At 41.6% G+C, this 21,823-nt stretch overlaps 1 protein-coding gene across 1 annotated transcript in view; it reads left to right on the plus strand.

Annotated features, from left to right (window-relative positions):
- The first annotated feature begins 7,754 nt into the window (after positions 1 to 7,754).
- LOC115099616 (IgGFc-binding protein-like) overlaps positions 7,755 to 21,823 on the plus strand; it is a 277,960-nt gene continuing 263,891 nt past the window's right edge. The window contains exons 1-3 of the mRNA XM_029617348.1: positions 7,755 to 7,776; positions 8,821 to 8,970; positions 13,893 to 14,155. Of these exons, the coding sequence (XP_029473208.1) occupies positions 7,755 to 7,776; positions 8,821 to 8,970; positions 13,893 to 14,155 (435 nt within the window). The remainder of the gene's footprint in view (positions 7,777 to 8,820; positions 8,971 to 13,892; positions 14,156 to 21,823) is intronic.

The following is a 21,823-nucleotide window of genomic DNA, read 5'->3' on the forward strand; positions in this document are numbered from 1 at the left end:
TTTTTTTAATAGTTACAGTAATACTTCATAGCAGCATGTACACACCTGACAGTGCATTAAGTGACAGTGTAAAGCTCATGATAATAACAATTCTAATGCCTTACTTGTTTTTAGCAGTTACCCCTAATATCATAACATTGATCTGGCTTTTCTGTACAGGAAGCTTCAGTGTCTGATTTTGAAGTACTCTGTGTTGCTATAAGTATTTATTGTGGCGAGTGAGATTATCAGATTTGCAGATGATACACAATTATTCAGAGTAGTTAAATTACAAGCAGACTGTGATACATTACAGGAGGACCTTGCAAGACTGGAAGATTGGGCATCCAAATGGCAGATGAAATTTAATGTGGACAAGTGCAAGGTGTTGCATATAGGGAAAAATAACCCTTGCTGTAGTTGTTATGGAGTCTCATTTTAGTGGACCCTTGGGCCGACCTGCAGGAGACTGGGAAAAGATGGTCAATGTCTCTAGTATATGGCAGGCCGGAAGGCAGATGTTCAGGCAGGACGTAGAGGTGCTCTTCACCCTGGAAGCTGGTGCTCCCGCGGGAGGCGCCCGAAGGAGCCCAGCCGCTGGGACTTAGGCGGGTTGTGGATCAGGACAGGTAACTGGAACCAGACTAGAACAGTAGACAGGAACTGTAGCAAGACTCTGGTACTGGAACCAGGCAGGAACTGTAGCAAAACTCGGGTACTGGAACCAGGCAGGAACTGTAGCAAGACTCGGGAACTGGAACCAGGCAGGAACTGTAGCAAGACTCGGGTACTGGAACCAGACAGGTACTGTAGCAAGACTCGGGTACTGGAACCAGGCAGGAACCAAGCAGGCAAGCAGGAACCAAGCAGGTACTGTAGCAGGCAAGCAGGAACGGAGCGAGTACCAAGGCAGCTCACTCCGGGGCACGGAGCAACAGGGATCCGGAAGGTAAACCCGTTGCAAGGCATAGACTGAGTGTCCACGGCCGGCTTATCAAGGCCGCGGCGTCTGACGTCAGGAACTGGGCGGAGTCACCACTGGCGGGAAACGGCCTAGAAAAGCGCCCAAGTGGCGCACGCGTGTACCTAGAGGCAGGGCGTCCATGGGAGGTTTCCCAGCGGTGTGGCCCTCGTGGGGATGGCGCCGAACAGGCCTCGAACTAGGCCAGCAGAAGCGGGAACAGGTCCAGGAACACGGAAGTAAGGGTCTGGTTGCGGCGCTCGCAGCCAGAACCATAACAGTATTTACACGATGTTAGGCTCCATATTAGGAACTATCACTCAGGAAAGAGATCTAGGAATCATAGTGGATAATACTTTAAAATCGTCAGCTCAGTGTGCTGCAGCAGTCAAAAAAGCACAGAATATTAAGAATTATTAGGAAGGGAATGGCTAATAAAACGGAAAATGTCATAATGCCTCTGTATCACTCCATGGTGAGACCGCACCTTGAATACTGTGTACAATTCTGGTCGCCGGATCTCAAAAAAGATATAATTGCGATGGAGAAAGTACAGAGAAGGGCAACCAAAATGATAAAGGGGATTGAACAGCTCCCCTATGAGGAAAGGCTAAAGAGGGTTAGGGCTGTTCAGCTTGGAGAAGAGACGGCTGAGGGGGGATATGATAGAAGTCTTTAAGATCATGAGAGGTCTTGAACAAGTAGATGTGACTCGGTTATTTACACTTTCGAATAATAGAAGGACTAGGGGGCATTCCATGAAGTTAGCAAGTAACACATTTAAGACTAATCGGAGAAAATTCATTTTCACTCAACGCACAATAAAGCTCTGGAATTTGTTGCCAGAGGATGTGGTTAGTGCAGTTAGTGTAGCTGGGTTCAAAAGTGGTTTGGATAAGTTCTTGGAGGAGAAGTCCATTAATGGCTATTAATCAAGTTTACTTAGGGAATAGCCACTGCTATTAATTGCATCAGTAGCATGGGATCTGCTTGGTGTTTGGGTAATTGCCAGGTTCTTGTGGCCTGGTTTGGCCTCTGTTGGAAACAGGATGCTGGGCTTGATGGACCCTTGGTCTGACCCAGCATGGCATGTTCTTATGTTCTTATGGTTAAAAAGGAGGGTATTTAAAAGTGGATTTTTTTCGTTCCTATCAGTGCTTTTTCAAAGTTGCAGTATTTTTTTTTTTAATGTGCATCCTGCTGATAGTGACCCCAGGAAGTGCCACGTGTTTGGCCGATGCATTTTACTGTTACAAATAGGTCGCTGTATTGACAGTATAATTTTGCAGCCAGGTTTCAGAAAATCAATTTTACTTCCTTCTAACACCAGGGCTGTAAAAAGCTGAGATTTATGGTCCCCTCCTCCCCTCCTCTGTCCTATAAAGTCAGTGGCATGTAATCTAATTACCTTTCCTTGACGTGTAAGGAGAACGAATCAGCATGTTGGGGACCCTCTAACACAGTGACAACTTCTTATTCTTCTTCCAAAATGGAGATGTCCTGTCTCCACTTATTTATTATAACTGCATTTTATTTATTGATACCAGATACTTATGGGTAAGTAGTTTCCAGTTTTGGATTGCAGTGGATCAACAGCTGATATTTATTTTACTATCATGCACGTGAATAACCAACTTATTTGGAAACAGATGAAGATTCAGTTGGGGGGATGGGGGGAGATTGGGCCGGGGGGGGGGGGGGGGGGAGGTTCAGATGGATACTGTCCAGGAGCGTATAGTGAGTTCATACCGTTCACATTCATACTTGATCCAAGTCGATTTCACGAGAACTTTTGAAACCCCTCACATTTTTCCTGGCAGATCCAAGTAAGGTGTGGATGATATCCCCAAAAAAATCTGAGACGGGTTTGAAAAATGTGCTTCAGATTTTCTGAGTAACTAGTAGCCAAAGCTAGATCAAATATATTTCTGTTGATTAGTCTAAGATTGAACGCGAATGCCACTGTTTACAATTTAATCAAAGTCACTCCAATCTTTACTTATTAAAATATGCATCAGGCAGATGCACATGGATATCAAAATGTTGGCTGATGGAATAAACAATTCAGTTTTGTTCTGGAGTTGTCCAGAGCTTGCACATTCATTTATTGTGATTGCTAGAGGTTGCGCGTACATTTACTGTGCCTGGTCAGAGACAGTGTGTACATTTATTGCGGCTGGTTAGAGGTTGCATGTACATTTACTGTGCCTGGTCAGAGATGGTATGTACATTTATTGCAGCTGGTTAGAGGTTGCATGTACATTTACTGTGCCTGGTCAGAGATGGGTGGTACATTTATTGCAGCTGGTTAAAGGTTGGACGTACATTTACTGTGCCTGGTCAGAGATGGTATGTACATTTATTGCAGCTGGTTAGAGGTTGCATGTACATTTACTGTGCCTGGTCAGAGATGGCATGTACATTGATTGCGGCTGCATGTACATTTACTGTGCCTGGTAAACACAAAAGGATAGATGCCTTGATCTTTTTCAAATATTTATTAAAGTAGAGACGTATTCATGAAACCGCCCGACTCAGGCGGAGTTTTGCAGCTCAACAGCTGCTGCCTCAGGGGCTTAAGCAATCCAAGGTCTTGAATGAAATACAGTAGAGTAGTATCATCAAGCAACAAGTAACTGTATATCAGCAATGCAAAAACAACTTGCGATTCACCGTTCAGAGTACAGTCTCTACTGGTATCTTTTCAATTCAGTTTTGTTCTGGAGTTGTCCAGAGCTTGCACATTCATTTATTGTGATTGCTAGAGGTTGCATGTACATTTACTGTGCCTGGTCAGAGATGGTATGTACATTTATTGCAGCTGGTTAGAGGTTGCATGTACATTTACTGTGCCTGGTCAGAGATGGTGTATACATTTATTGCGGCTGGTTAGAGATTGCATGTACATTTACTGTGCCTGGTCAGAGATGGTGTGTACATTTATTGCGGCTGGTTAGAGATTGCATGTACATTTACTGTGCCTGGTCAGAGATGATGTGTACATTTATTGCGGCTGGTTAGAGGTTGCATGTACATTTACTGTGCCTGGTCAGAGATGGTGTGTACATTTATTGCGGCTGGTTAGAGGTTGCATGTACATTTACTGTGCCTGGTCAGAGATGGTATGTACATTTATTGCGGCTGGTTAGAGGTTGCATGTACATTTACTGTGCCTGGTCAGAGATGGTGTGTACACTTATTGCGGCTGGTTAGAGATTGCATGTACATTTACTGTGCCTGGTCAGAGATGGTGTGTACATTTATTGCGGCTGGTTAGAGGTTGCATGTACATTTACTGTGCCTGGTCAGAGATGGTATGCACATTTATTGTGGCTGCCCAGAGTTGGCACCTGCATTTTCTGTGGCTGCCCAAGTGTGGCGTATGTACAGGTTTTAAGCAGACAGCACTATATATGCATCAGACAGAGCAGTGGGCTCTTAATCAGGGAAATGAGGATTCAAATCCCACTGCTACTCTTTATGACCTTGGGTAAGTTACTTCACCCTCCATTGCCTTAGATTGCGAGCCCTCTGGGGGCTGAATATAATCTGCCCCTGAATATAATCTACATTGAAGTGCCAAAAAGCAGAATATAAAAATAAATATATTATATTCTGTTGGCAGTTAAGAATGAAATGTCCAGTGTTTGTAATGTGGAATGTGTGACCCTCCTTCCCAGTCAGAACCCGGTTCTGCAAAGTACCATAAGGATTAACCCTCTGCTCAACATCTATTCCTGGCCACAATTACAGTAATCAGGAAATCCAAGCTTCAATGCTTTGTTTAAGCCAATGACACCCAGATCTTTACTTCCCTGGGAAGTGACAGAGAAGTAGCCACGCAAAAGATTAACAACTGCCTTGATGAAATCTGGAAATGGATGCACCGCCCACAAACTCAAGCTAAACCCCCACCAAAACAGAGGTACTAAATCCAGTCACATCCATTGCACAACCACAAGGGCTAAAATTGGTCCTGACCACCACCTCTTTCTCAAAAAAAAATCAGGAAGTCCATATTCAGCTTCTGTATGGCTCGGCTAGTTAGGCAGATAAACGTATCTGGCATGTACAATCTAGTCATTCAGCGGCACGACTGCACGCTGAATATATCCGTTTATCGTAAAGTTAGCCAGATAAGTTTATCTGCTTACCTTTAGAGCAGGTGTATGAGCTGACCAGACAAATTATAGGGCTATCTGAATATTAGAGTTAGCCAGATTACTTATCTGGCCAACTCAGCTCCTCCCAGTTACATCCCCAGGACACCAGTTACAGCCCCAGGACACCTTTCCGGCCAAATTTTAACAGGATAAAAAGTTATCTGGCTAGAATTTAACAGATAAGTACCCGAATATTCATTTAGCTTGATAACTTCTGAGTTATCCAGCCAAATGCTTCTGAATATGAACCTGCGGAAGCCTGACATGTTCTTGGATTCCTAAATTAAACACGGAAAGAAATCACCACAGTTGCATGGAATGTAGCGACTAAAGCAGATCAAACCATACCCTGAGAGAGATGACTTGACCACTCTCATCTATCTATCTATCTATCTATCTATCTATCTATATAATTGTCCTATCCTGACTACACTACTGCAATGAACTGTGCGCAGATCTCCCATAAAAGTTGCTGAAACGTCCACGGTTAGTGCAGAACGCTACGGCACGGATGTTATCTGACTGCAGCCACAAGAGGCCAGATTAGCCCAGTCCCCCGAAACCTGCGCTGGCTGCCAATCCCCCCTACTGGCCAGAGATTCAGAGCCCTCTGTATTGCCTTCAAGTCTCTTAAACCACCAGGGCCCTGATTTAATCTGAAGGATCATGTCTCCCTACAAACCCTCCCGTAGAGCAAGACTTGATAAAGATCCACTTCTACAGCTCCCTGCCCTTAAAGAGTCCAGGCTGGCCCGAACCTGTCAGCGCATCTTCTCCTCTCTCAATCCCCAGACTCTGGAATTATCTCCCCTTAGAGGCCACACGGGGTCACCGACATAATAACGTTCCACCATACAGTAAAGACCTTGATCTTCTGCCAAGATTATCCTCCTTAGCCAGCAGCAACATCCCACTGGCCACCAAGCGAAAAACTCTACCTCATACCCCTCTTCCCAACAAGCTGGCCCAGTCTCTTCCATTTTTCTACAGTTCGATTTGATGTATTCATGTATTCTGGATTAAACTGCCTATCATTATTGTGCAATTAACGTATTCTGTGCACTATTGTGTTGATTCTGTGTTCATGTATTAGGTATAATTTTGTAAGTAATGTATTCTGTGATTCTGTTCCTCACTCTGAGCAGTCAGTAGGAGAGCGTGTAACAAGACGTTGTAATAATATCATTTGAGTTGTACTTTTATGGCATTCGGAGCCTTACCCCAGGTTCTGGTCTTATATACCATCACCCGATGTCACAACAAAAAATAGTGGCGATCACGCTCAATTGGGGAGGGTTATCATGTACTCAGAATCAAAATGTGCTTGTTGCCCTCCAAATAAAGAACTTTACCTTATATCTACCATTAATCCGACAATCATTTTGTGACAGCAGGACCTCAGAGAGTATCTGAATTGTAACGGACTGCTCCATACACCCTTGGCATTTTAGTAACCTCTCTTCTCAGCCTGGGTTATAGTTAAAGCTGCAGTGTCATGGGATCGTTCTATTTTGAGTAAGACTACTCAACATCCTGGCTAAGTCATTCGGGTCACTTCTTTCACTCCCAGGCCTTTCAGAGTTAGTAAAACATATTTCTAAAAATAATTTTGAAAGCTTACATGGAGAGTATTGTGCTTGCCACGCTAGTTTTCTTGAATATGTACAAATAAGGGTCAAAAAGCAATCTTTTTATTGGACTAAATCGATGAATCTGATACTGGCTTGTGAGAGTGAATGGGCAGACTAGATGGGCCAGATGGCCTTTTAATGCCATCACGTTCCTATGAGAGCTCCCAGTGAGGAAAGTGTTAAGAGCGTCCATTCCTCGGTGGTAGAACTGGTGGCCCAGCAGCAGATGTCCTGCTACGTTTTCAGCACAGGGCTGAAAAGATGAAGGAAGCAGGGCTCTTGAAAGCTCCTCACAGATATACTGAGTTAGTCCAATGAGAACAAGGCCTCACCTACAGCTTCTTTGTTGACCCTTATTTCTGCACCTGAGAAAAGGTAGGTGAAATATGTGCATGGGCGTGCTCCTGAGATGTTTCCAGTTTGTAGGCATGCTCTCCTTCTATCTCATGGCGTGTGGACCCTTCCCCTCTCTCTGGAAAGGTAGAGAGGGGTCTAGAAGTACACAGCTAGTGAAAACAGTACGGTTTTCCCTGCACCCTGGCAGTCCTAACCAGGAAGATAAATTGTACCAAAATGTAAAAAGTGAAAAGAACACTAAGGGGCACAAATATGGAACATTTTGTTTGAGGGCAAGTGAACAAAATTTTCACAACCGTTTTTTTGCATTTCTGACTCTAAGCAGCAAGGCTTCTTTTGTATCTGGGTGCTTAAAAATATTTAACTAAATTATGTTATTTTTGTAGGGCAAACCACAGGAGCCCAGCAGATGGCTTAGACCTCTGGAAATCAGGAGCAGGTAATTCATCTGACAACTGGGCAGACTAACTGGGCCAACTGGTCTTTCTGCCTTCATTTACCAGGTCACTCAGTGGCTCTCTGTCAATTTATCTGTTTCGAATTGTTATGTATGAACATTATGTTTGCACTGCAGCTAACCAGTTCATAACGGGGTGAATTTTCAAAAGGTTTATGCCCATGAAACTGGGAATTATGCAAGTAAGCAGCATGTACACCCGTACAATGTATTTTGCAAAAGCCCGAGGTGAGTGTGCGCTAGTAGTGACGCACGTAAATGTGAATGGACAAAACGGGGAAGCCTAGAGGTGAGGTTCGAAAATTCACTGACAAGTCGCTGTTTCGAAAGTGGTACACGCGCGCGCATTGCCGAGCTTGTCTGTACGCTTTTACACCGGCTAATCAACTTGCGCAATTGAAATCACATCTGCCTTTTTCTGTAGTATTTGGGAGGGAGGTCTGGATTAAGTGGTACGGGTTCAGGGTGACGTACTGTAGGGTCTGGGTGAACTGGTGAAGGTATCGGTGAACTGGTGATTCCACATACATGCACAAGTATTTTCACAAGTGGAGTATGCGCACAAGTTCTAAAATATCTGCTTTCGCGTAAAAGTGATAGTTATTACACGCACATGGTACAGTTATTACGCTCATAAAATATGTGCATGCACTTTTATAAATTGGTAGCGAAAGAATGCGTTTCCCCACATTACAAATATGTGTGTGTACTGAAATATGCACGCACACTTTTGGGGCAAAGATACAAGCTGTTTTATAAAGCATGAGACTCCTGCTGCACAGTTTATAAAATACTGCTGTTAACTTTACATGAGCCAACTTAATGTGCACATATGCTGATTTACACACACTATTGAAAATTGGGCTCAAAAACAATATTTCACAGACCCCATGAAAAACCCTAAATTTAGAGCCAGTCCTCCTGTGTGGGGATGAACTTGACCTTATAAGACCAAATAGATATATTATCAGAGGAAGTGAGATTTGCAGTTTCAAAAGTTCATATAATAAAACATCGTTTTTGCTGGTCCTTTAAAAGGTGTCACAGCGTACAGAGAGAGAATCTAGTTTTCTCCAGGACCCAAACAGCTACACAACTTATGCCCCAAACAACGGGACGTTATATTAATCTAATATTCAGCTAAGAGAGACTTGTGGGTTTTTTTTTTTAATTATCTCATTACATCTATTGACGGTCCTTGAGTGTAATGTTCACCCACGTGGAAGCAAATTATGGAGATGTTCTTTGTGTGCGTTCCTGTTTTTTTTTCAGATTATATCACCAAATGTGATTTCAACAACAATTCGGAGCCATTCTGTGACTGGGAACAGGTGTGCGCAGGAGACCAAGGGGACTGGATCAGAACCAAGCATGGCACGCCGACACTGGGAACGGGTCCAGGGGAGGATTACCCGGCCGGAAGTAAGAGCTCATTTTGTTAAATTGTCAAGAGGTAAAAAAAAAAGGAAAAGAAGAATTACCATGTCTGGGAGCAAAACCAACCACCAGATAACCCCCAACATGAAGCTGAATTAAAAAAAAAAACTAAAAACGTAGCCGGTAATGTGCAGTAAAAATCCAACTCTGAGACAGCGGGGGGTGGTGCCCTGGGCGCCTGTCAGAGAGGGCTGCGCGTTTTCCGTATTGTGCGCTGGGTCCCTGCTTCGGATTCCGGAATGCCCCCCTTTTCCTGCCGACGTCCTCGCTCCGTCGGTGCTGCCGCTGCGTACACTCGCGGGGGGGAGGCGGGGCCTGGGTTCCGGGTGGAGGCATCGCTTTCCCGCGTTCCTTTCACTTCCCCGCAATTCTGAATCCTCTGCGCTTATCTCCAGGCACAAATTCTGTTTTTTTTTTGTCTTCTCCTGTCCTTACCGGGAGGCCTTTTCGTTCCGTCCACCCACTCTTTCCGGGAAGAAATTCCCTGCGTCCACCCCCTTTATTCTGAATCCCGTGACCTTTTATTCCTTTCAAATGAAAAAAAAAAATGTTTGACTCATGTGCGGCGCGCATCCATTTGAGGAATCGGAATGTCTCTAACATATCCCTCCTTTCATCTGGGTCGCCTGAGGCTTCTCCACCATTCTGATAGTCCTTTTCTGCCGTAGGGGAGGGGAGAGTCCATTCAGGGATTTCCTTGTGAAAGCCTGGTACGCGCTTTCACTCCTATGCATTGCCCCTGTTTCAAAGCAGATGAAAAATACACAGGAAGAAAAGTACTGGCCTTCCCCCCTTGAAAATTTGATTGATTTATTTATTTAAAATCTTTTCTATGCCGTCGTTAAGCAAGCTGCCGTCACAACGGTTCACAATAAGGAACATAATTACGTGTTTGCTTAAATGTGTTATATTAACTAAACAGGTGCCAACAAGTACTGTAACATAGTTTTCATATTAAATATTACTTAGTGGTTATGATAATTCATGTCTACTAACTATGTCAGCTATAAGATAAATTCACACTTAAATCTCATCCTATGTTGTTGCAATCTAATAAGAATAAAATACACACAATTCGAGTAAGGTGGTGTGTGTGTGCGTGTGGGAGTTCTGCTGACCGCAACCTACATTTCCCTGGATTCTACTCTCCATTCCCTTTGTGGTATGCTTGCTTAAATAGCCATGTTTTTAAACTTTCTTTGAATGTTTTGATGTGCCTTTGCATTCTGATTTCTAAAGGCATGGTGTACCATATTATAAGTCCTGCCAGGGATAGGGCCCTATCCCTTACGTGAGTTAGTCTGGCTGTTTTTACTGAGGGAATAGTTAGCAGGGCCTTGTTTGCTGATCTCAGGTTTCTATTGGGGACGTGTACGAGAAGGGCTGTGTTCAGCCATTCTGCCTTTTCGTCGTGTATTAATTTATGTATGGTGCACAGAGTCTTATATTGAATTCTTTGTTCAATGGGTATCCAGTGTAGTTCAATTAGGGTTTTGGTGATATGGTCTCTTCTACTTTTACCAGTTAGAATTCTTGCAGCTGTGTTTTGTAATACCTGTAGTGGTCTTATTGTGGTGTAGGGTAATCCCAGTAGCAGAGCATTACAGTAATCCATGTTTGAAAAAATTAATGCTTGTAATACTGATCGGAAGTCGTTTGTCGTTAGTAATGGTTTAAGTCTTCTAAGAGTCATAAGTTTGGCGTAACCTTCCCTTACTTTTAGAGATATATGTTGTTTCATACTTAGTTCTGTATCAATAATCACTCCAAGGTTTCGTACTTTCTCAGCTAGTTGTATTTTTTGGTTGTTATTGATTGTGATTGGGTTTTGAATGATTGTGATGTTTTTTTCGTTCAGATGTAAGAATTCTGTTTTCTCGATATTAATAACTAATTCCATTTGGTTAAGGAGCTGTTTTATTATATCTAGATACATGTTGGCTTATTAATTGGAAATATTAATTGAATATCATCAGCGTATATGTAGTGTGAGATGCCCAAACCAGCTAGCAGATGGCATAGCGGCAGCATGTATATGTTGAATAGTGTGGCAGATAGGGCTGATCCCTGTGGAACTCCTGTTCGGAGGTTTATTTTTTTTGACATTATGTTTTTGATTTGCACGGAGATATCTTATTTAGGTATGATTTGAACCATTTGATTGTTGTGTTGCATAATCCTATTTCTTCTAATCTATTTAATAGGATGTCGTGATTTACTGTATCGAATCCTGCTGATAGGTCTAGCATCACTAAAATATAATGTTTATCGCTGTCGAAATCTCTCATGATGTTATCAGTTAGTGCAAGTAAGAGTGTTTCAGTGCTATAGTTTTTGCGAAAGTCATGTTTGATGGGTACAGGATATTATTGTCCTCCAAGTGTTCTGCTAACTGATTGTGTACGTTTTTTTCTATTAATTTAGCAATTAGTGGTAAGTTTGATACTGGTCTATAATTGCTCAGGATGAGTGGATCACTGTTCTTTTTCTTCAACATTGGTTTTACTATTGCTCCTTTTAGTGAATCTGGCATGTTTCCTTCATTTAAAGATAGATTAATGATTTTTGTTAAAGTCTGAGAGGTTGTGGTGGCTAGTTTTTTTAATATCTATGGTTGGTATTGTGTCATAAGCATGTGGGGCAGGGTTTAGTTTTTTTTAGTATCGATTCAACTTCTATTTCGGATATTTCATTGAATGTCTCCCATTGTTTAACGTCTCTTTTTTGCATTTTGATGTTTTGTTTATTTATTTTTGGAATCTTTGTTTTTAGGTTTGTAATTTTGTCATTAAAAAATGTAGCTATTTCATTACATCTATTTACTGGAAGGTTTTGTGAAGAGTCAGATGTATCGGTTGTGAGATTTTTTTTACTATGCTAAACAAGGCTCTAGGGTTGTTTGCGAATTTCTCTATTTTCATGCTATAATATTGTTTCTTTGCGTTGAGTATTATTTGTTTATAGTAGGCTAGTTGTTTCCTGTATTTAGTCAGGTTTTCAATTGTTTTATTTTTTTCCATTCTTTTTTTCTCAGGGTTCTTTTGACTACCTTTATCGTTTCGTTATGCCAGGGGTTTATTTCTTTGGGTTCCCTGATGCTCATATATTTAATTTGGTTTATCTCATCTGCTAAGATTTTGGTTGTTTGCATTTATTTTATTTATTTATTTAACACTTTTCTATACCGACCTTCATGGTTGAGGACCATATCAGATCGGTTTACATCGAAAGGGGGAACTGTAACAAGAACCGTAGGTAAAAATAGGAAGAACAAAGTTACATTCAACAGGGGTAGTAAACTTGGAAGCAAAGACTGCTAGAAAGCAAAAAAGTTTAAGGAACATGCTGTCGTGGCAGATTCGCAGTTGGTGCAATCTATTTCAGCTAGCTTTTCTTCTAGTTTGTCTTTTAGGTTGTCTATTTTAAAAGGTGGGCGATATTCAAATTCAATGGGTTCTCTCTTTTTTGAGTCACTTGTTGTTCGGTATGTTTAATAGAGGATTCTATTAGGAAGTGGTCTGACCACGGTATTGGTGTATATTCCGTTTTAATGTGTTCTAGGTGGCTGTGTTTGATAAATGATAAATCAAGAGAATGTCCTGCTTTGTGTGTGGGCTTGTCAGTAGTAAGGGTGAATCCTAGTGCCGTCATGAAATCTATCAGTGTTTGACAGGTGTTGGATAGGTGCATATCCATGTGTAGGTTGAAGTCACCTAGTACAATTGTGGGTTTAGAGGTGTTTAAGTGTGTTGTTAGGAATTCAATTAGAGGGGAGATGTTTAATTCTAATAGGGTAGGAGGGCAGTATATAAGGCAAATTTGTACGGTGTTAGTTTCAAAAAGGGCAATTTCATGGTTTCTTGGTGATGTTGTCTGTATTAGTTTACATTTAAATCTTTTTTCTATTATTAGGAGTACTCCCCCGCCTCTTTTATTTATTCTGGGTATTGAAAAGACGTCATAGTTTTTATGTGCTATTTGATTTTTTAAGATGGTGTCTGATTTTTTTTAACCATGATTCCATAACAGCTATGAACCTTGGTTTTGTGTCATATAATAGGTCTGTAATTATAGGGAATTTTCGGTGATTGATTGTGCATTTACTAGCAGGAAGGTTTTCAATAATAAGTTAGTTAGCTATTAGTGATTGTAGTTATCAGTGCCGATTTCCTGCCAGGTCAATCCAAGATGCCAACTTGGAATATTTCTGAGCTCGCTTCCTTCTCCCCATTGCAGCTGGATCGGAAGGTGGAATGGCTTCAGCCTTTGATTGTAAGGGCAGTTTCGAAATAACTTTGGAAAATTGCCCTCCCCACGTATTCAGTTTGCATCGATGTTTTCTGCATTACGAATGATTCTGGGGTGCATCTCATGATTTCTTTTGTTTATTGCACGTGGCGGTTTGTGAAGCTAAAACAGGGTGCACGTTCCCTGAAAGGTCGAAGGTCGGGAACTCCTGTCTGGGATCATAGACACTAGCTGGGGAATTATAAATATTCACTTAAAGCTGATGTCTCTTCTCTAGAAAATAAGTAGGACTTAAGTGACATTTACACATTTTCTCATTTGAGAAGTATTAATTGTTGCTGGGGGGGGGGGGGGGGGGGGGGGGGGGGAGGTTTGCATTTTGCTACTACCAAACTGTGCTTGAAAGTTTTGGAATTCCATTTCTTTTTTTTTTTCTCCTGAATTATTGCTATCTGCTTTCCAAATTCTTTAACCTTAGGTTAAATTTTTTTTTTTCGTTAATACATTTTTCTATAATACTTAAAGTAAGAATCATTGTCCCTCTGTACTAAAGGCTGTCTCCCATTTAGTATCTGTGGAAAAATGCTTAGTACCTAGGACCCTGAATCCTATAGCACTAGAAAAATGTACTAACAGTCAGCAATTCTTCTTTTCTGCAGAGGGATATTTTATCTACCAAGAAGCCAGCAATCTCATCCCGCTGGACGTTGTTCAGCTTGAAAGTCCAAGTATTAACGTCCTCGGGGATGTGTGCATAGACTTCTGGTATCACATGCTGGGTTCGGAAGACCAGAACGAACTGAAAGTGATCATTAAGGACAGCACAAGTGCGCTGGAGGTGTGGAGTAAAACAGGAAATCAGAGCTCTTCCTGGCTATATGGCTCGGTCACGGTGTCATTCCTGAGAGAGCAGAAGATAAAGGTGAGGTAAAAAGCAGGCACACCACATCTATTTGCAGAGTGTAAAGATTTATTATACCCCAGTTAAAGACTGTCAAGGCTTTTAAACAGCGGCATTTGCAGAAAGTGATATCTTTCTAGGATAAAGATGGATGATGAAACAGTGAACTCTGGCAGAGAAGGTGGCATATATCACCCAAGTGAAGCTTACTATTGCCTTAAAAATCCATGAATAATCATTAAATAAGCTTTCAGTGCCAGAATGTGGTATTTCCTACATACAACCACTGGGGGGGGGGGGGGGGGGGGGGGGGGGGGAGGGGGGGGGGGGAGAGAGAGAGAGAGGGAGGGAGGGGGAGAGAGAGAGAGAGAGAGAGAGAGAGAGAATAGCCTTAATGCCATCACCCTAGGTACGTAGTTATATCTCTTTGGGAGGCCCACCTAGTAACTTGAAGTGAGGTTTAGGTACTAGTGGAGGGGTTAGGTGCCACTTTGACATTCAAAGTGAGATGTACGAACAGAACAGTACTCTCTTGTGAACATTTGATGACCCTCGGAGTGAGGAAACTCACCCAAAGATGAGATTTGTGCAATGTTCTCTCAACCTAGCTTGATGTTACCCAGGTAGAGAGTCCATCAAGCTAGGTTGAGAGAACATTGCACAAATCTCATCTTTGGGTGAGTTTCCTCACTCCGAGGGTCATCAAATGTTCATAAGAGAGCACTGTTCTGTTCGTACATCTCACATTGAATGTCAAAGTGGCCCCTAACCCCCTACACTACTACCTAAACCTCACTCCGAGTTACTAGGTGGGCCTCCCATAGAGATATAAATACGTATCTAGGGTGATAGTATTGTAGCTATTCTCTCTCTCACTCTCTCACTCTCCCTCTCCCTCTCCCATACAGCTAGTTTGGATGCTTCAAACTACCAAACCTGGTATCTGCTTAACACTCCTGAAAAAGTTGTAGTTAAAGCCATGCAATAGGGCTTCACAAAAAGGTAAGCCCACCCCTAACTCTTCCTCTTTTTCAGATTTCCATCGCACCATACAATATGGTGCTATCGCATGTGTTAACGGGGCTTTACGCACGCAAAAACGCATTTTGATAAATGAGGGGGTTAGATTGTAAGACCTTTGGGGATAGGAAAATACCTACAGTACCTAAATGTAATCCACTTTGAAGCGCTGTGAAAAGCAAAATATAATTCTAAATAAATTCAGAAATGTGAGCATGCTTCTGAAATTGAAATACAGTCTTGCAACAATCAACCTGGCCAGTCAGCTACGGCAGAGGAAAATAATGTTATGTTTGCTGTAGATGTAATAAAACTAGCAGTGATGGTTAAAGCCAATTTTCCCTAAACAAACAACTCTACATACTTGGGGCCAGAAATTCAAAGTGCTATTTGAATAGCCAGATAAGTTGTAGGCAGGCAGCAGGCAGACTGGGGCGACACTACTTATCTGGTTAACTTAACCAGATAAGTATCGAAATATGCTTTTATTCATGCCACTGAATATACCTTGTAATTTAGCCAGATAAGTTATATCCAGCTAAGATACTTACCTGGATAACTTTAAAAATTAGGCCCAAGGTATAAACAGAATGCATCATTGCTATTGCCTTTTTGATGTCACTAATGATAAGAAAGGTATCAATATGACCAGTAACCCACAATTTTGCACTATGAGGGCACTTAAGGTATTTTTTACCAAACTGTATCTATGGGATAAATCAGGTGCTACATGCCAACAGTGATGATTCACCTTTCCTTGTTTATGTTCCTCAAACCTTTAAACAGTATCACAAGTATGTGGACAGTATAAGCGTGCTTTGAATTGGTTCTCTGTGAAAACAAACCAGTTGTTGGTGGTGAAGAAGCAAAAAGATAAAAAATATAAATAAGAGCATAATAAGCCTGAACTGAGCAAACTTTTCAAAATAGCCAGGCTGTAGGAATGCTAAAGCATTCTAAGGGTTAGCAAAAATGCTAAAGTATGTCAAAGGTCAGCATTAAGTTTTACTTCTATCTTCTGGGCTCGACTTACAAGAAATGATATAGCTTACAAGAATGCAGTATCATTAGCATATATGAGATAAGATATTTAACCAGTTAGATAAGTGTTATACTTACAAAGAAACTAACCCACTGGTGTGTGACGCATGTAACAAGCTGTAAAATCTACAGACCTCCGAGTTCTGCATTTGCTTTGGTGATCTCCAAATCTCCTAAGATATCTTGCTAATAAAGATTTTTATCTTTGCTGGCTGGTATTATTAAATGCTTATTTCAATGCTCACAACAACATAAAGGAGGGGTTGAGTTGAGAGAGTAAACTATTCACATATATAGAATTTTGAAATATATGCATGTAGTTTATCCTGTTTAACACCAACCACAGAAATAGCAGTAGCTAAGTAAGTGGGTAGTTTTGTTACTCGGTATTACATTTAAGATAAATACAGGTCAATATTAAAAAGCTAGATGCAATATTCAGCAGCACGACCATGCTGTTGAATTTCCCTGTAGAGAAAACATGGTCATAAGAGGGCAATTTTCAGAACAATAGCTAACTAAGGATTTAGCCAGCTAGATCAAAGGGTTTGAAAATTTCACCATGCAGAGTGGCTGAATGCAGGGACTTGGTTTTACTAGGTAGCTATATTTTAATTGATCAGAAAGTGGGAATTTTGAGAGGTGGGGTTGGGTTGGGGGAGTAAACTTTGCACATATATAGAATTTTGAAATATATGCATGTAGTTTACCCTGCTTAACACCAACTGCAGAAATAGTAGGAGCAAAATTTGTGGGTAGTTTTCTACCTGCATGACTGGCAAATTTTCAAAGAGAAATATACTAATGCTTTGAGGCTATGAAAGTAGCTCTGCTTCTTGCTGCTAGGTGGCTTAGTAAAAATTGCCCCCATAATTCCTAAGAAAGCGATATTGTGCTAAATAACCCCTTTTCATTCTGCAGTGTAAATAGTGTAAGCATGGAATAAGGTTCCCCTTAAGGTTTTTCAAAAACTCAAAGTACTCCTTTGACAAGATTTGTAGGAAAGAACATTTTCTCATAGGATGTTCAAAGAATACACAATAACCCAACATCCTAAAGTTTTATGAGAACGTCATCAAAAATGGCAAGTGACTGAATTAGAAGACTAGAACAGTATCAAAGATTTTGTTAACCATGGGACTCAAAGTCCAGGTTTGCCAATCTCACGGAAACCCTCTGGCACTGTAGCCTTTTTCCTAATGATACTATGGTTTAATTCCATACTCACATTAAATAAAATTTCTGAAGTTAAAACCTCCATGAACCACCTCCCTTATCACCAAGCAGGAATTTCCTTTTCTTTCCTGTGTCTGGGGCTGGATCCAGGTCACTAGGAATGTGTTACTCCTATCCAATCAACTCATCTTCTAGTTGCAGTTCTGCAAATCACATTAACTTGATGTTCCACTTGGTCCAGATCTTGATGAATCCATCAGCAACCTAAATAACGGCTTAGACAACATCTCTCTCTTGGCTTCAGTGAAATAAACTAAAACTAGATCCACAAAAAAAATGAAATATGGTGGGTTGGTAGAGAAGATTCTTCTTTCCTAAACTCCAAATGAACCCTTGTTGGTTTAGCTCTTCCCTTTAGCTGTCAAGTCTGGAGCCTTAAGTGTCTTACTTGATTCTAAACTCACTGCAGAAGCCAAAGTCCTAGCAGTGCCCAAATCAACCTTCTTCTGCCTACACCAATTATGACATATCCGACCACTCCATGAGTTCTCTATCTTTGCAACAGTCATTCAGGTTTACATAACCTCTCACCTGGACTACCGTAACTCACTGTGCAATGGACTGAACAACAAACTGATCAGGCGGTTGCACTCATCCAGAACACAGCAACTCAAATGATGAACATGAGAAAATATAAACTAAGTCATAGAAACCCAGAAAACTCTCCACCAGTTTCCAGTTCTTTACCATGTCAAATTCGAAATTCTGACTCTTACCTTCAAGGCTAAAAGTGCAGCACTATACCTCAACAGCTACCTCATCCCATACACACCAAACAACTCACTAAGCTCATTATCACAAACCCAATGAACTGTATCAGCCTTCAAAAAAAGACACATCACAAGTCCCAGAAAGAGGATCTTTTGTGGATCACTCTCCACTTTATGGAACTCTCTCCCTTCAAACATCAGACAAGTCCCAGACCTGCTAACTTTCAGACACTTACTAAAAACCTGGCTTTTTCAAACTGCATTTAAGCTGTAGCCACAAGCAGAACTATGATCCCATACCTGGCCAACTTTTGGCAGTCACTTGCCCTCCCATCCCATTAACTACAATCTACTGATGCTAGGTTTATAGCCTCTATTCACACCTGTAGGACTCGGAATATAATCCCTCATTTTGGTTGCCCAGAGAAGGGCAACCAAAATGATAAAGGGGATGAAACAGCTCCCCTATGAGGAAAAGCTGAAGAGGTTAGGGCTGTTCAGCTTGGAGAAGAGACGGCTGAGGGGGGGGGGGGGGGGATATGATAGAGGTCTTTAAGATCATGAGAGGTCTTGAACGAGTAGATGCGAATCGGTTATTTACACTTTCGGATAATAGAAGGACTAGGGGGCATTCTATGAAGTTAGTAAGTAGCACATTTAAGACTAAACAGAGAAAATTCTTTTTTCACTCAACACACAATTAAGCTCTGGAATTTGTTGCCAGAGGAGGTGGTTAGTGCAGTTAGTGTAGCTGGCTTCAAAAAAGGTTTGGATATGTTCTTGGAGGAGAAGTCCATTAACTGCTATTAATCAAGTTTACTTAGGGAATAGCCACTGCTATTAATTGCATCAGTAGCATGGGATCTTCTTGGTGTTTGGGTAATTGCCAGGTTCTTGTGGCCTGGTTTGGCCTCTGTTGGAAACAGGATGCTGGGCTTGATGGACCCTTGGTCTGACCCAGCATGGCAATTTCTTATGTTCTTATGCTTTGAACTCCTTGGTTGTGTAACCCATCTTTTTGGGGAAGGTCCAGAATGCAGGCATACATTGTGTCCCAGGGCTACAACCCTCCATTTCAGTTTACTAGCCCCAGGAGGCTGGGTTCTTCCCAATGGAAAGAGGCTTTAATCTCTAGTACCCAAGGCACACAAGGGGAATTCTCTCTTACTCTCCTTCAACTGGGGTACAACTGGGGTTGGAGGACCTGAATTTAGGATCACCTTTGGCAATCAGTAACACTGGACACTCTGATGGGGAGTTCCAACATAAATATTTACTGTAATAAAAAACAAGAACATGCCATACTGGGTCAGTCCAAGGGTTCATCAAGCCCAGCATCCTCTTTCCAACAGTGGCCAATCCAGGTCACAAGAACCTGGCAATTATCCAAAAACTAAGTCTAATCCATGCTACTGATGCTAGTAATAGCAGTTGCTATTTTCTAAGTCAACTTGATTAATAACAGGTAATGGACTTCTCCTCCAAGAACTTATCCAAACCTTTTTTAAACCCAGCTACATTAATTGCACTAACCACAGCCCCTGGCAACAAATTCCAGAGTTTAATTGTGCATTGAGTGAAAAAGAACTTTCTCCGATTAGTTTTAAATGTGCTACTTGCTAACTTCATGGTGTGCCCCCTAGTCCTTTTATTATCCAAAAGAGTAACCGATTCACATTTACCCGTTCTAGACCTCTAATGCTTTTAAACACCTCTATCATATCCCCCTCAGCCGTCTCTTCTCCAAGCTGAACAGTCCTAACCTCTTTAGTCTTTCCTCATAGGGGAGCTGTTTCATTCCTTTTATCATTTTGGTTACCCTTCTCTGTACCTTCTCCATCGCAACTATATCTTTTTTGAGATGCGGCGACCAGAATTGTACACAGTATTCAAGGTTTGGTCTCATCATGGAGCGATACAGAGGCATTATGACATTTTAAGTTGTATTCAATATTCCCTTCCTAATAATTCCTAACATTGTTTGCTTTTTTGACTGCCGCAGCACCCTGAGCCCACGATTTCAATGTGTTTTCCACTATGACGCCTAGATCTCTTTCTTGGGTTGTAGCTCCTAATATGGAACCTCCCTCCATTGTGTAACTATAGCATGGGTTATTTTTCCCTATATGCATCACCTTGCACTTATCCACATTAAATTTCATCTGCCATTTAGATGCCCAATTTTCCAGTCTCACAAGATCCTCCTGCAATTTATCAAAATCTGCTTGTGATTTAATTACTCTGAATAATTTTGTATCATCTGCAAATTTGATTACCTGATTCATCATATTCCTTTCCAGATCATTTATATATATATTGAAAAGCATGGGTCCCAATACAGATCCCTGAGGCACTCCACTGCCCACCCCCTCGACTGAGAAAATGATCCATTTAATCCTACTCTCTGTTTCCTGTCTTTTAATCAATTTGTAATCCATGAAAGGACATCGCCACCTATCCCATGACTTTTTACTTTTCCTAGAAGCCTCTCATGAGGAACTTTGTCAAATGCCTTATGAAAATCCAAATACACTACATCTACTGGTTCACCTTTATCCACATGTTTATTAACCCCTTCAAAAAAGTGAAGCAGATTTGTGAGGCAAGACTTGCCTTGGGTAAAGCCATGCTGACTTTGTTCCATTAAACCATGTCTCTTTATGGGGTAGATTTTAAGAGGTATATGTGGGCGTACATGTGCACGTGATATCCAGCGTGCACACATGTATGCCCGATTTTATAACTTGCGCGCAAAGGGGCGCTGCATTTCTCCGTTCCCTCCGAGGCCACTCCGAAATCAGAGCGGCCTCGGAGGGAACTTCCCTTACCCCCCCACCCCACCTTCCCTTACCTCCCCCGCCCTTTCCCCCCTACCTTTTTCTTGTGTTTGCTTCTGTTTCAAAACTTACTTCAGCACTGGGGATGAAGTAAGTTGCACATGCCAGCTGACTGCTAGCGCAATGGCCGCAATGCCTGGATCCTCTTGCCCCGCCCCTGCCCCGCCCCTTTTTGCAAGCCCTGGGGCTTTACGCGCGTTGCTGGGCCTTTTGAAAATAGGTTACACGTGTAACTTTTTGAAAATTCGGCCCTATATGTTCTGTGATTTTGATCTTTAGAATACCTTCCATGATTTTTCCTGGCACAGTAGACAGGCTAACTAATCTTTAGTTTCCTGGATTGCTCTTGGAGCCCTTTTTAAATATTGGGGTTACATTAACCACCCTTCAGGTACAATGGATAATTTTAATGATAGGTTACATATTTTTACTAATAGATCTGAAATTTCATTTTTTAGTTTCTTCAGAACCCTGGGGTATATACCATCCGGTCCAGGTGATTTACTACTCTTCAGTTTGTCAATCAGGGCTACCACATCTTCTAGGTTTACTGTGATTTGGTTCAGTCCATCTGAATAATTACTCATGAAAACCTTCTCCGGAATGGGTATTTCCCTAACATCCTCTTCAATAAACACTGAAGCAAAGAATCATTTAATCTTTCAGTGATGGCCTTATCTTCTCTAAGTGCCCCTTTAACTCCTTGATCATCTAACGGTCCAACTGACTCTTGCAGACTTTCTGCTTCGGATATATTTTACAAAGTTTATATTGTGAGTTTTTGCCTCTACGGCCAACTTCTTTTCAAATTCTCTCTTAGCCTGTCTTATCAATGTCTTACATTT

Source organism: Rhinatrema bivittatum, chromosome 9 (genome assembly GCF_901001135.1).
Source record: "Rhinatrema bivittatum chromosome 9, aRhiBiv1.1, whole genome shotgun sequence".
Lineage (NCBI taxonomy): Eukaryota > Metazoa > Chordata > Amphibia > Gymnophiona > Rhinatrematidae > Rhinatrema > Rhinatrema bivittatum.